This window comes from Branchiostoma floridae, chromosome 4 (assembly GCF_000003815.2).
Source record: "Branchiostoma floridae strain S238N-H82 chromosome 4, Bfl_VNyyK, whole genome shotgun sequence".
Taxonomy (NCBI): domain Eukaryota; kingdom Metazoa; phylum Chordata; class Leptocardii; order Amphioxiformes; family Branchiostomatidae; genus Branchiostoma; species Branchiostoma floridae.
The window spans coordinates 29,758,708-29,771,571 of NC_049982.1; the positions used below are offsets into that span (position 1 = coordinate 29,758,708).

General features: G+C 39.2%; 2 protein-coding genes across 2 annotated transcripts in view; one reads left to right on the forward strand and one right to left on the reverse strand.

Moving 5' to 3' along the window:
* Positions 1-1,221: 1,221 nt before the first annotated feature.
* LOC118412780 (protein TEX261-like) lies at positions 1,222-10,980 on the reverse strand. Its single transcript, XM_035815798.1, has 6 exons — positions 10,832-10,980; positions 5,379-5,458; positions 3,888-4,041; positions 3,230-3,297; positions 2,198-2,339; positions 1,222-1,345 (listed from the first exon to the last, which is right to left on the reverse strand). The coding sequence occupies exons 1-6, from the start codon at positions 10,899-10,901 to the stop codon at positions 1,230-1,232; spliced, it is 630 nt and encodes a 209-aa protein (XP_035671691.1). The 5' UTR covers positions 10,902-10,980; the 3' UTR covers positions 1,222-1,229.
* A 243-nt stretch (positions 10,981-11,223) lies between these two features.
* The window catches only part of LOC118414804, a 1,072,569-nt gene continuing 1,070,928 nt past the window's right edge, over positions 11,224-12,864 (forward strand). The window contains exon 1 of the mRNA XM_035819057.1: positions 11,224-11,384. The gene's annotated coding sequence lies outside the window, so the exon portion shown is untranslated. The remainder of the gene's footprint in view (positions 11,385-12,864) is intronic.

Here is a 12,864-nt window from a genome sequence, read left to right on the forward strand (position 1 = left end):
GTACAGGAGTTGAAATCAGTGCACCTTTGTTATACAGCCTTCATGCCAAAATAGGTTCTCTGCACGAGATAGCATAAGCCTTAACATTCTGTTGACTGTTTAGTTATGATTCTATTAATCGTCAAAGACAACCAACAGGTTACTTTTCTATATTTGTCAAAATGTTCAGGTACAGATACAGGTCCAGACCTGTCATACAAAGAGCTCTGTACCTAGTGTTATGTTTACAATTGTTGCTACAGACACAGCAGTATCACATTCAATAGTGTTCTTGCAAGACCTTCACAGCGCAGTTATCCTCTATGCTGTGATTTGGGACCCTTTCGCTGTGATTTGGGCTCATATGAGATGAGAGCTTTATACAAAGAGCGTTATAACGTGTTATAACCAGCAAAGGGGGGCTTTTCCTTTGTTTGGCAACAAAGGTAAAGATTCAATGTATTATTTTACTAAATTCAGTCTCAAAATGCAGGTTATGGTGTTTCTGAAGGTTATAAATTCAAACATTTCAGGAGGAGGATTCAAGCCCCCTACACTGCTCATGCCTGCATCACTTAGCACATTGCTTAAATGAGACGCTAAGATCCCCCTATGTTGTGACAAAATCCTGTTGAGAACCGTGATAAAGTGTTTCCCTCAAATCTAGCAAAACCAGCAATGCTTCACTCAACACCAGGGGTGGGTACTGGTACATTGTCCTAGTCCTGACAAAATAAGAGAACCAGGTTTTGGACCGAGTAGAAAATGAACTGACTATATCGACTGGGGTTTAAACGTTTTCAACAGGCAAAAAAAAAAGTCAGTCCAACCAAATTTCTAAAGTCAAACTTGATTTAACAGCTGCCATTTCGTTCACATAACAACAATCAGCTCAATTGAGACAACTGCTTTCAGTCTACCCCAAAATTTACATTACTAATAGACACATGTCAAAGCTGAACCCATATTTTCAGACAATCAGGTCCAGGTTCAGGTCCAGACCTGGACCTGAACCTCTGGATCTGAACAGAACTTGAACTTGTACATGAGTTTTTCTGTGCCGGCTCCCACCCCTAGTCATCACTTAACACAATTCTTGGCTATCAAAGTGCTGAAAATGATGAAAGTGCCATAAAATAGCAATTGTTTGGAGACCCAAGTGTGTTTTTCCTTAAAGATCACGATGCCAAGAAGATTCCACATCTTGAAACACTTGAGATACGCGACTTTCTTGCATCTTTGGCAGAGTCTTAGAATGTCTTTGCTCGAGTCGGCAGAACAGAGTCTTTGGCATACTCAAAGAGAGACAAGAGTCCAGACCTCTTGCTTCTTCTTCCTTTGGTGAAGTAGCTGGTGACAACATCATCTGTAACAATACAAAAAAGAAAAAACAACAAATTAGATTCCGATGTGCATCATCATGTGCCATTAACTAATATCTGCCATTCTCTCATCAATTAAAACACTAAATGACATTCCCTCATTGCTTGAACTACAAATTGCCATCTCTCATTGGTTGATTTACCATTTGCCACATATACATACATCACCGACCAGAGGTTGGAACCAGGCAAGTACATATTTCACCCCATAGGGCCCTATCTGACATTCTTTCATTGCTTAGATAACTAAATGCCATACTTTTACTGGTTGAACTACTAATTGCCATCGAATTCTCTTGTTGATTGGAATACTAATTACCATTCTCTCATTGATTGGAATACTAATTATACATTCTCTCCTAGATTGGAATACTAATTGCTTTTCTTTTATTGGAATACCATTTGCCATTCACTAATTGGTTAAATTGATAACTTCTCTCATTGGTTGAACTGCTAATTGTCATTCTCTTGTTGGTTGGAGTATTTAGAAATTCCCATTTTTTTATCGGTTGAAATACTAATTGCCATTCTCTCATTGGTTGAACAACAAATTGCCATTCTCTCATTGGTTAAACTGATAATTTCCCTTTCTCTCATTGGCTGAACTGCTAATAGTCATTTTCTCATTGCTTGAACTAATAGTTTGCCATTCTCTCCTTGGTTGAATTACCAATTGTAATATTCTCCTTGGTTTAACTGCAAATTCATTTACCATTTTCTCATTGGTTGAACTGCCAATTGCCATTCTCTTATTGGTTGAACTACTAACTGCCATTATTTCATTGGTTGAACTGCTAACAGTGATGGACAGCCTGGATTGGTCTATTGTGTCTCACCTTTGTTGTCGAAAGTTTGATACTGGCTCTGTTGTCCCTGTTGTTGCTGGTTGACGGTGGGGAGGGTGAGTTCAGATGCTGACAGGGACACGAAGAAGGCGAACGGTACCAGCCACAAACATACTGTGAAATAGCCCAGGACCTGGCATAGTACAGAGAACAGGCTTTTAGGTAGGATTTTGTTATAGGGAGTCCAAATTTATTGGTGAGTTGCAGTAAATGACTATTGCAGGAGGGTCCAGGGACATCCAGCTTCCATGGTGCAGAGTTTTTGATGATTTTAAGTTTAAAAAAATGCATTCTTAGGTATCATAAGAGGCAAAAATACTGTTACAGAGGTCACAGTAGAAGACTGACCACAGATGACCTGGTAGCATCCCTGGTCAATCAGAATTTCATGCCTGTCAGAGGATTTTCTCCCCAGTGTAAGGGCGTCCAGTGCATGAAATTTCTTGTTATTCTAAGAAAAGTGTGTCCAGATGACGCGTTGACGCATGCCTGGCTAAAAGCCTGACAGAGAATATGTCAACATCTTACATGTAGTAAGGTACCATTTCAAGCATAATGTTTACATTAACATGGTATAGCTTTAAAAGACTACATGTACAACTATGTTAATTCTTACTAAAACAAATCAAATTTAAAAAAAAATATACAGTGCTGTCCTGCTACTTGCTACATTATGTAAAGTTGTGTTTCCTGTTTCAGTCCTGAAAAAAATAGGGTCGGTAGGTAGGGATTTTTTTTGGGTCTTTGGCCAAAAGTCTGGAGATACAAATAGAATACAGTATAACAAAGTAAAGCTGAAATGCACGAGGACACTTACTATATTTTCAGCCCTCAAAAGGCTAGGATTGACAGGTGTTTTTAGGGAAGGTTGTGAAACAGGAAAAACAATTTATTTTTTCCTAGGCCTTAGCAATCTTACATTTCATAAAATAAAGTTGTTTTTTTTCAGTTACAGTTTTCTTTTATTCGTCCAGTCGAAATTGATATGGAGATATACATAGAAAAGTGAACATCGGTACTTACTTCTGAAAAGGGATGCCACTCTGTCGCAAAGTAATTGAAGGCCAAGTAATGATTCACCACCACCAGCACTGGGGTAAAGGGAAAAATTGAAAATTTTTTTAATGTAAAATTTTACGAGTCTATTGTTTTCAGTATCTATATCTGCCTATTTTTGATATGCATCAAACTGTACACATATTGTTATGATATTGTATTCATTTTTAATCTCTCATTTCTTCTGGCAAAGTTATAATTACTCTTTAAGAGCATATGGTTTGACTTGATTGTATGACTCTTGCATTGCATTGCAACAAATCTCTTTCCAAGTATCATGCAGTTTTCTGTTATTCCAATAGGAGGCGCTGCTGCAGCATACACAATTTTGTGTGACCATCGATCAATATCCTAAATACTGCATGTGTGCTATCACACGGATCAGCATTCTTTTATTTTCTCTCCAAACCAAATTTAAACATTTCCATAATTCTAGGTTTTCTGTCTTTATCATAATTGACAAACCAATGTTAGTAAAAAACAAACAAATACAGCAAAAATTCAGAAATTCATCAAAATGTATGGCTATCTTAAGTTTAAACCACCATAAATACATTCAAACTAAAAACAGTTTCGGTAAAAATTTTATACAAATGAAGAAAAGATATAGTTTCTGTTGTCTTACCGACTCCTAGGATGAAACTTGGTGAAGAGAAACTGAAGAAAGGGAATGTTCCCAGCAGCACGATGAACACAGCGTTGGTTACGAGTCCGCAGCCAATCATGGTGAAGGGCATGCCTTCAAACAGCCACAACCCGATAAACACACCAGTCGTAGCCTAGGGAACAAGGAAAAAAACAAAGGTGGTTATCAAAAAACTGCCATGGCGATGACAAAATTTCCCAAAATGACTACTTAGAATGTGTACAATGTTGTGAAACATTGCCCCTAACTATTTGGAATTACAAATATGAAACTTTTTTTCATTTCTATCAACTGGGCTCGAAATACCACCTGCATATGCAGGTTACTGCAGGTAAAAATTGGAGCTGTGCAGGTATTTCTGGTGTCTACCTGCACCTAACCTGCACTGTAAATGCATATGACTAAATTTCCCAAAATGACTAGTTCTTAGAATTTGTACAATGTTGTAAAACATTGCCCTTATCTATTTGGAATTACAAATATTAAACTTTTTTTTTCATTTCTATCAACTGGGCTCGAAATACCACCTGCATATGCAGGTTACTGCAGGTAAAAATTGGAGCTGTGCAGGTACTTCTGGTGTCTACCTGCACCTAATCTGCACTGGACCATGTACTGGATTTATACATACATCTACTATGATGTACGTGTATGTGGATTGTTATTAGCTGCATTGACTGTTACCATCATAAAGTATGATATAAAGAAACAAATAGCAATGGTTCCTTCACAATTTTAGTATGATCCATACTTCCTAAATTCAGAGTGGTGCAGGTAAACTTTGTCTGGTGCAGGTTATTTCTCAATGTTACCTGCACCAGTGCAGGTATGCTGAAAAAAGTATTTCAAGCTCTGATTAAGGAAAAGGCAAAGGTATCCATATAGCATTTTTTAAGCCTAAGGAGCAGCAGGTATTATCATCTACTGTGTCTTAGGCATGGTTTTAGAAGGTGGACCCCTCAGAATCCCTGATTTCACTGTCTTTTACCTCCTCAATGAACAAAGCTACACATTTGTAGCTATAGGTACCCATTGTTACTAAGGAAAGTCCTATGGCCTATTATTCTGTACATTCTTACAAATTTGGTTCCGTCTAGCCTTACAGCAAGTACAGAAGCAAGTCTCCAAGTATCTTAACTGTCATATAATTTCTATAGTATAAAATCCAGTCCAATGTATTGACATTGCTTTGTAACTTTTCAGTATAAGTTTATCACCCAGTTGGGAGCAGTCCAATGTGATACGGTAATTCCTGATTTCTTCAATGTTCACAGTTTTCACGGTGACGACTGTAACATGAACTTATTGTTCACAAATGAAACCCCAGCCTTTTTACGCGCACCTGCTGCCACCGTGAACATTTGGTTCCCAGATCAAGGTAAATTTTCTAAGACCGTGAAAGTTTGGAACTAAGAGTACACTATTATCACAGTAGTGCCCGCTTTAGTACCAGTTCATCTGGAGACTCACCATGATCATGACTTTGATGACTTTTGCCGTCAGCACCGTGTATTCTTCCACCAGCTCAGCAAGGTAGTACAGACCTGCAGCTGAAACATTATAATTGTACAATTCACATTAGATGATTAGGGGTGGGTACCTGTACAGACTAGGGGTTGATACCGCTACGGTGTACCAGTACAAAATGTTTTTTCCTATTGGACTGATCCAGAAAAAATGGACCTGAAAAAAATCGGTAGACCGGATGTTGGACCTATTAGAAAATGACCAGATTATATGATCAGGCATTCACACGTATCGGGGCTTACCGGTCTGGGAAAATAACAAGATCGAAGTAGAGTAGAGTCTATAGTCATTTCTGCCAAGTTTTACAGTCAATCGTACAGAGGCAGTTAGCCTTGTAGGATTTTACAATGCTAGTGGGAGTTGAATACTCCATGAAACAGATTTTGTTGGTAGCAAAATTTGTTTTGAGTATGGTCTTATCACAAGTTCTCTCATACTGAATCAGGTCCAGCATGGACCTGTTCCTCTGGACCTGAGCCGGACCTGGACCTGGACCTGTACCCACCCCTAGTACAGACAATTCGGGTACAGGTACGGTTCAGGTCCAGAGGATCAGGTCCAGGTCCAGACCTGAATTGTCTGTGAAAACTTGTGAGTTGGTATTACTCAAAACAACGGTCTAATTTGCTACAACAGAATCTGTTTGGTGTAGTATCCAACTCCCTATCTTCTTGTAAGTTGCCTCTGAATGTTTGACTGTTGAAAGTTTTTTGTTCCTTCCTTGAACTAGTATCTTAAAGTCACAAAAAGTAAGGATGCTTGCCGATATAGTGTGTTCATTTTTTTCCTTCTTGGTCCAAAATCTGTAACAGTTCCATTTCCAATGTTTTTTTCAGGTCTTCTATTTTCGGGACAATCCAAGTGGAAAAACCAGTTTTGTAACAGTAACCACCCATAATTCACATGTAAAAAATATCACTACAAAAAAAGTTCTCTACCTACTAGTAACCATTAGAGGTGTAACAGATAATTTTACAGAAACAAAACCATACTAGCAGTGATGCTAGGAGTAAATACAGTCAAACCTGTCTATAGCGGCCACTCAAGGGACCGGACAAATTTGGCCACTATAGACAGGTGGCCTCTGTATAGAGGTGGTAACTTGTAGATAAAATACCCAAGGGACCGACAAAAAGTGGCCACTATGGACACGTGGCCCCTCTGTAGAGGTGGCCCCTAATACAGGTTTGACTGTATATGATTGTCTACTCAAAAAGTCAAAGTTCCTTCCCGCGCCTGATGGCACATAGGGCGGCGCCCATCTCCGTTTCAGTAGCCCTTGGGCCACACAACGCAATCTCTACAGCAGGGGGCTAGTCCACTGGTAGTGCTGTGTGTTGAACTTCCATACTCTTTCCCGAATGCTGAGTGCTAAGCAGAGGAAGCATCATCTGCATGTACCATTTTTAAAGTCTTTGGTATGACTCGGCCGGGGTTTGAACTCACGACCTACCGAATGCAAGGCGAACACTCTGTCGCATCTACTTTTCGGCGGCTCCAGGAATCGTCCAAAAACCTTACGAAAACTAGATATCCAGGATTCGTACTTCCGGTGCCGTCAATCATGGTGATTGACAGTACAGAAAACATTATTATGCACGCCCATGTTTCCATATATGGGTCGACCTCGTGAGAACTCGACAGACTCAAGTTGCGAAAGATTTAAACCCGGAAGTGACCGCTGCCCTCCCCATGATAGGACGTCATCTGAATGCTACTAACACGTAAATAGAATGTGACGCTACACGAAAAACAACTTCAAACACACAACACATAATATAGTCGTGCGACTGTTATTGTCTATCGTTGTGGACAACGGTTGTCTTTAGACATGCGTTCAGAGTATTACGGGGCACCCGCGGTGCAGGATACCATTGCGTTGCGTGCGTGACCCACAGTGACCGCTTGCTCGCAAATCAAAAATGGCGGGAGAATTCCTTATTTTCGTCAGGCGTTCAGGCCGTTTTCTGGATATCCAGGAATCGTCCTCCTGTTCAGGCCGTTTTCTGGATATCCAGGATTCGTCCTGAGTCTGTTCAAGCCGTTTTCTGGATATCCAGGATTCGTCCTGAGCCTGTTCAAGCCGTTTTCTGGATATCCAGGAAGCGTCCTCCTGTTCAAGCCGTTTCCTGGATATCCAGGATTCGTCCTGAGTCTGTTCAAGCCGTTTTCTGGATATCCAGGATTCGTCCTGAGCCTGTTCAAGCCGTTTTTTTGGATATCCAGGAAGCGTCCTCCTGTTCAAGCCGTTTCCTGGATATCCAGGATGTGGACCAGGCCTTGTTTGACAAAGGGACGCCATCTGGATGCTATTAACACGTTACCGTGAATGTGTCGCTATACGGAAAACAACAGTTAACTTTATCCCATCTTGACTGCCATTTGTTAATTCATTACGCAAAAAGCATTTTGGGCCTGATACGTAAGTAACATGTAAACATCAAAGTATCATTATCAACATTCGTTTAAGTTCTGTAACACCAGGATCAACAGAATAAACTACACGATCTTCTTGCGGGGAGATACAAAGATGGCGGCTTTCTGACGAAAACAACATGCCCCCGCCCTCCGCATAGTCTCCTCCCTCGAAAACAGGAAGCTCCACCCCCACGTACACGTTCTGGATAAACACCGTCGTCTATCCAGGAAACGTCCTGTTTGCGACGATTTCTGGATATCCAGGAATCGTCCTTCTGCTCAGGACGATTCCTGGATATCCAGGATTCGGCATATTACGAAAGTTAGATACTGACGAAAGTTGGATACAACACACTCTACCCACTCGGTCATTGCACCGGCCGATTGTCTACTATTAGTAGTAATATCCGATCTGCCCTGTAGAGGATCACCCAGGGACTACTAGTAACAAAATCTGGTGTATGTGGACATGTGGTCACTAAAGACAGGATTCTAATAAATACTACTCGGTAAACGTTAAGTGCGAACAGGAAAAATTATCATTTTAGATCACTAAAACTTAAAAGTGGTGATACCATACAGTTTTCATGGTATACATTTTAGCCTATTTCGAGTAATTTGAAAGTTTGAAAAATTTTAAGAATTTCAGATACAAGCACTGTGGTCTAGATGGAAAAGGTATTTAGAGAAAAGGGACAAAACAATTTACTTCTTCTTCACAGACGTTTATCTTACTTTCAACCAATACAAAGTCATTCATTTCATTTTGTGGTAAGTATAACATAGCCATAAGAGCAGCCAACATTCCCTTTAGTCTATTTGCAGTGGGCAATAGTAGCGACTTCCTCTTGAAAATTGATTTCATTGACTTTCTGAATCACCCTAGAGAGTTGAGCCAATTTAGTTAATGCTAGGCTGGGGCCTGGGAGTGGAAATATACTGGAGACCTTAAAGCCTGTTCTTCAGAAAAGGTAGTCAATTAGGAGTCAGCACTCAGCTCCTTTGTTACATACTTCTGGTACATGTACAAAGAAATCCTCATTTTTTAAATACACAATTAAGTACTTCCAAATGTTTTATGTCTTCACGGTGCATCTAGTTCATGGACGGGCCTTGTCTTGATCTCAGAAGAAAACGAAACTAGGTCTAACGGACCTCTTCAATGAAAGCAAAAATTCAATTTAAAACTTCAGAAAGAAATAGAACCTATGCTGCTAACAAATTTTAACTAAATGTAAGTACATGTCTTCAAAATTGTAATATTTCTTTGTAGGTAAACTTGCTCTGATGCTTTGAAGAAAAGAGACAGTACAGAATATGCAACTTTTGCAACTATATATGCAGTTTTTGCTGACATTGTACTGTATCTCACGTTGTGGGGTGTGCCTAAACACCACAAACAACCACAAACCCAGACACACTACAAACGACTCTAATATGCAGCGTATATGGGTCAAAGACCTTGTGTAGCGCTCTGGAGACATTGTTTATACATTTATGAATTTAAAAAATGCAGCAAGTCCTACGTATTCACCAATTAATTTGAGTCAGTCCGGTTTCAAGATTAAAGCAATTCTTGGCCACCATGTTGAATCGTGCGTGCTTGCATTTGAGGCTGAAAAACACTTAGTATACAAGTTTTATAAGTTGACAATGATAGAACTGTGGTATGCTATAATCTATGAACCAACAGCTTTCATAGTTTTATCGCCCTATCGTCTATGGAGCCGAGGAAGGTATCGAGAACTTCCCCATGCAGACTCCTAGCACAGAAGATCCAACATGGTGGCCAAGAATTGCTTCGATCTTGAAACCAGCGGACTAACTTGAAATAACTGGTGAATACGTAGGACTTGCTGCATTTTTTAAATTCATAAATGTATGAACATTGTCTCCAGAGCGCCACACAAGGTCTTTGACCCGTATACACTGCATATTAGAGTCTTTTGTGGTCGTTTGTGGTGTTTAGGCAGACCCACGTTGTGTGACATACTCAACATGCTAAATCCTTTCATCTAATTGCTTTCATGCATGGGCCTCCTATCTAAAAAAAAGGATTTTGCACCCTGCGCACATAACAGTAACTATCAATCATAAGGATGTTTGTTAGTGAAATAATAATACTAGTAGTCACTTTGTTACAGCAAACAACACAGAAATCTAAGGCCTAGGAAAAAGATGTTGTGTTTCCTGTTTCCCTACCTACCCTAAAAAAAACTGACAAAACTAGCCTTTTTTTGGGCAGTGGAGTCACATAGCTTTCACTTAGAATTTTTATTCAGCCTGCTTCCTCTTGAAGTAAAACACTTCTTGTCCTATCTAATGAAGGATAAATGTATCTATCACACACGAAATTAAAGTTTGACATTGAAAGACAAGTGTCATCATGCATTTCAGTTTACTTTGTTCAACTCTATTGTAAAATTTATCACTTGAATTTTGGCCAGCCTAAAAAATAGTACAAGAAAAAAAAAAGATAATCCCTACCTACCGACCCTAATTTTTTCAGGACTGAAACAGGAAACACAACATTTTTTTCCTAGGCCTAAGTAAAAATCATAGACATTTCTAGTGTCAAAACTAACTACCTCACTTCAAGCTAGCTGTAACATTCATTAACTGTTGTAAGTACAAATTATGTCTCACATAGCATGCTCATTAGCAAATACATGATTGTTTGGTTACAATGACATATGTACAAAGAAACTTAAAGTTATATCATGTATGCTATGTACAATTTCGGCTTTCACGTCATTTTCAATAAGAGCTATTCTTCTAAAAACATCAATGCATAACTCATCATCCCAAATCAAACTCCAGATCTGTTCATAGTAAAGTAATTGCAAAATGTATATAACATAATTATTAGCTATCGAAGCTTTCACTTTTTTCGCCCCCCTCCCCAACCGATACGTCACCCAAACAAGTTCTAACATCCTACTACTTAGCGAAACTACAGCCCGAATAATTAGACTCACCGATAGCCAGGGTGATGAAGACCATCTGTATGGCCATAGACACGAAGGACAGAAGCCACATGAACCACATTTTGATGTAGACGTTGATACAAAATCGACCGAACAAAATATCCAACCAACTCCCCTGTGTAACGCGTCTAATTTAGACCATACCATTTTACAGCGAGGGATTTTGATAATACGTCTTTACATGTTAAAGCTCCAAATTAAGCCTTTGTTCTATTTCCCATAGATTCTAAGAAATCTTTTAAAGATGTTTCATTCATAAGAAATGGTTTGAGGTTGTTTATATGAAAGTATAAAAGCTAGGTGAAATTTCTTACCTTGTAAGTGAGTGGTTTATTCCATCCCTCCCGTCATGCAGTTGTGAACCATACTTCTTACTTCCGGGTTCAGGAAAAGTTCATCAACAAAGTTCAGATTGTTGTATTGCACAGTGTTGTGCAATATGTAGAGTATAGAGAGTTCTCCGATTTGAGTTAAGGTTGTAGTAAGAGCAAGAACGGAACTGTGCGTTTTCAGTCGTTACAAACAAGAAGACAACCTTGAAAAGGTAAGTTTGGCGGACCTTCACAAACGTCTTAATACGTTCCTCGTCAGGACATTTCGAAAGTCGAAAATTTCGACTTTCGAAATGTCGAAATGGTGGTATTATACCACCTGCATATGCAGGTTAGCGCAGGTAAAATTGGATCGGTGCAGGTATTTTTGATGTCTACCTGCACCTAACCTGCACTGAGTTTTCTACATAAATGGCCTATGAATTGACTACTAATAAGGTGTATACGGATTGTTATCAGCAGCATTGACTGTTACCACCTGTGAAGTAACTAATAGAAGAGAAAATAGCAATTGTTTCTGAACAAATTTAGTATTAGCCATACTTCCTATAAATTCATAGTGGTGCAGGCAAAATTTGTCTGGTGCAGGTAATTTTCAATGTTACCATTGCACCAATTTAGCAGGACCACGAACAGTGAACAGAAAATGGATTTTTGGAAACATCAATTTATTCGATTCTTTTATTGTAGTATTAAATTGAGTGCCTGGCAAAACTATTCTGTGAAAACACTGAGCAATCAGTGGTGACTTTTGAGTAATCTTGCATTCGACTTGCAATTTTAATAATTTTTAATGATGCTTTAATCATGAGAGCCTGGGTACCATCCTTTGTATTAACCACTGGCTCAATCAACAAGCCATAGTTTGATTTATGGCGCATATTGCTAGGGGCCAGGGAGGAGCCTGTAGCCAGCCCAGCTGCATGTTTTTTGGCTTTCCAAAGTACCAATCCAGGGATCCAAATTATGTCATTCTATCAAGGGAGTTAGCCTAACAAAATACTGTCTTTAGTTAGCCTGCAATCGCATGTGCACCTGTCCAACTTATAGATTAAAGTTATGATACCTTGGTTCCCGGATTTTTTCATAAAAAATATGGAGCGACAGGGCAAAAAAAAAGATTGTAAAATGGTTGGGGTAAAGATAAGGGCTAATCCAAAACAAAAAGAATAAAAATTAAAGTACGCACCCCCGATTTGGGGGAAGTCTCAGACAAATTTGCCTCACTGAAACGTAAAATGGAAAAACCTGAATAAAGTACGTACCTCTTCTCCAGCGATCTTGAACACCTTTTGCACCAGACAACCCGGTACTGTACAGTAACAGCACCAGTTCATTGAAAATTACAAAAGTAGTGTCAGTTTTATGTTTGTCCCATTCTTCATGAATGAAAAATATAACTGCAATAATAATATCCACATTTTAAGGAGCTTATAATATAAAGGTCAATTTGCTACACCAGAAAGTTGGTGAATGGTTTCATTAATGGTGAAAATTTGCTCAGTGGTAATTTTGTTTTGTTTTGATTTTTCCAAAAAGTAGGAGCGAGCGAATCCATGAACTAATCAATAAAAATTAAAATAGGTATGGCCTAAACCTCACTTCCATCAACTGTAATCCTTGCTCTCCAGCACCATGCCTCAGCGGAGCAGTCCAGCGACCCTGAAACACCTGAGTATCGTCAGCATTGCC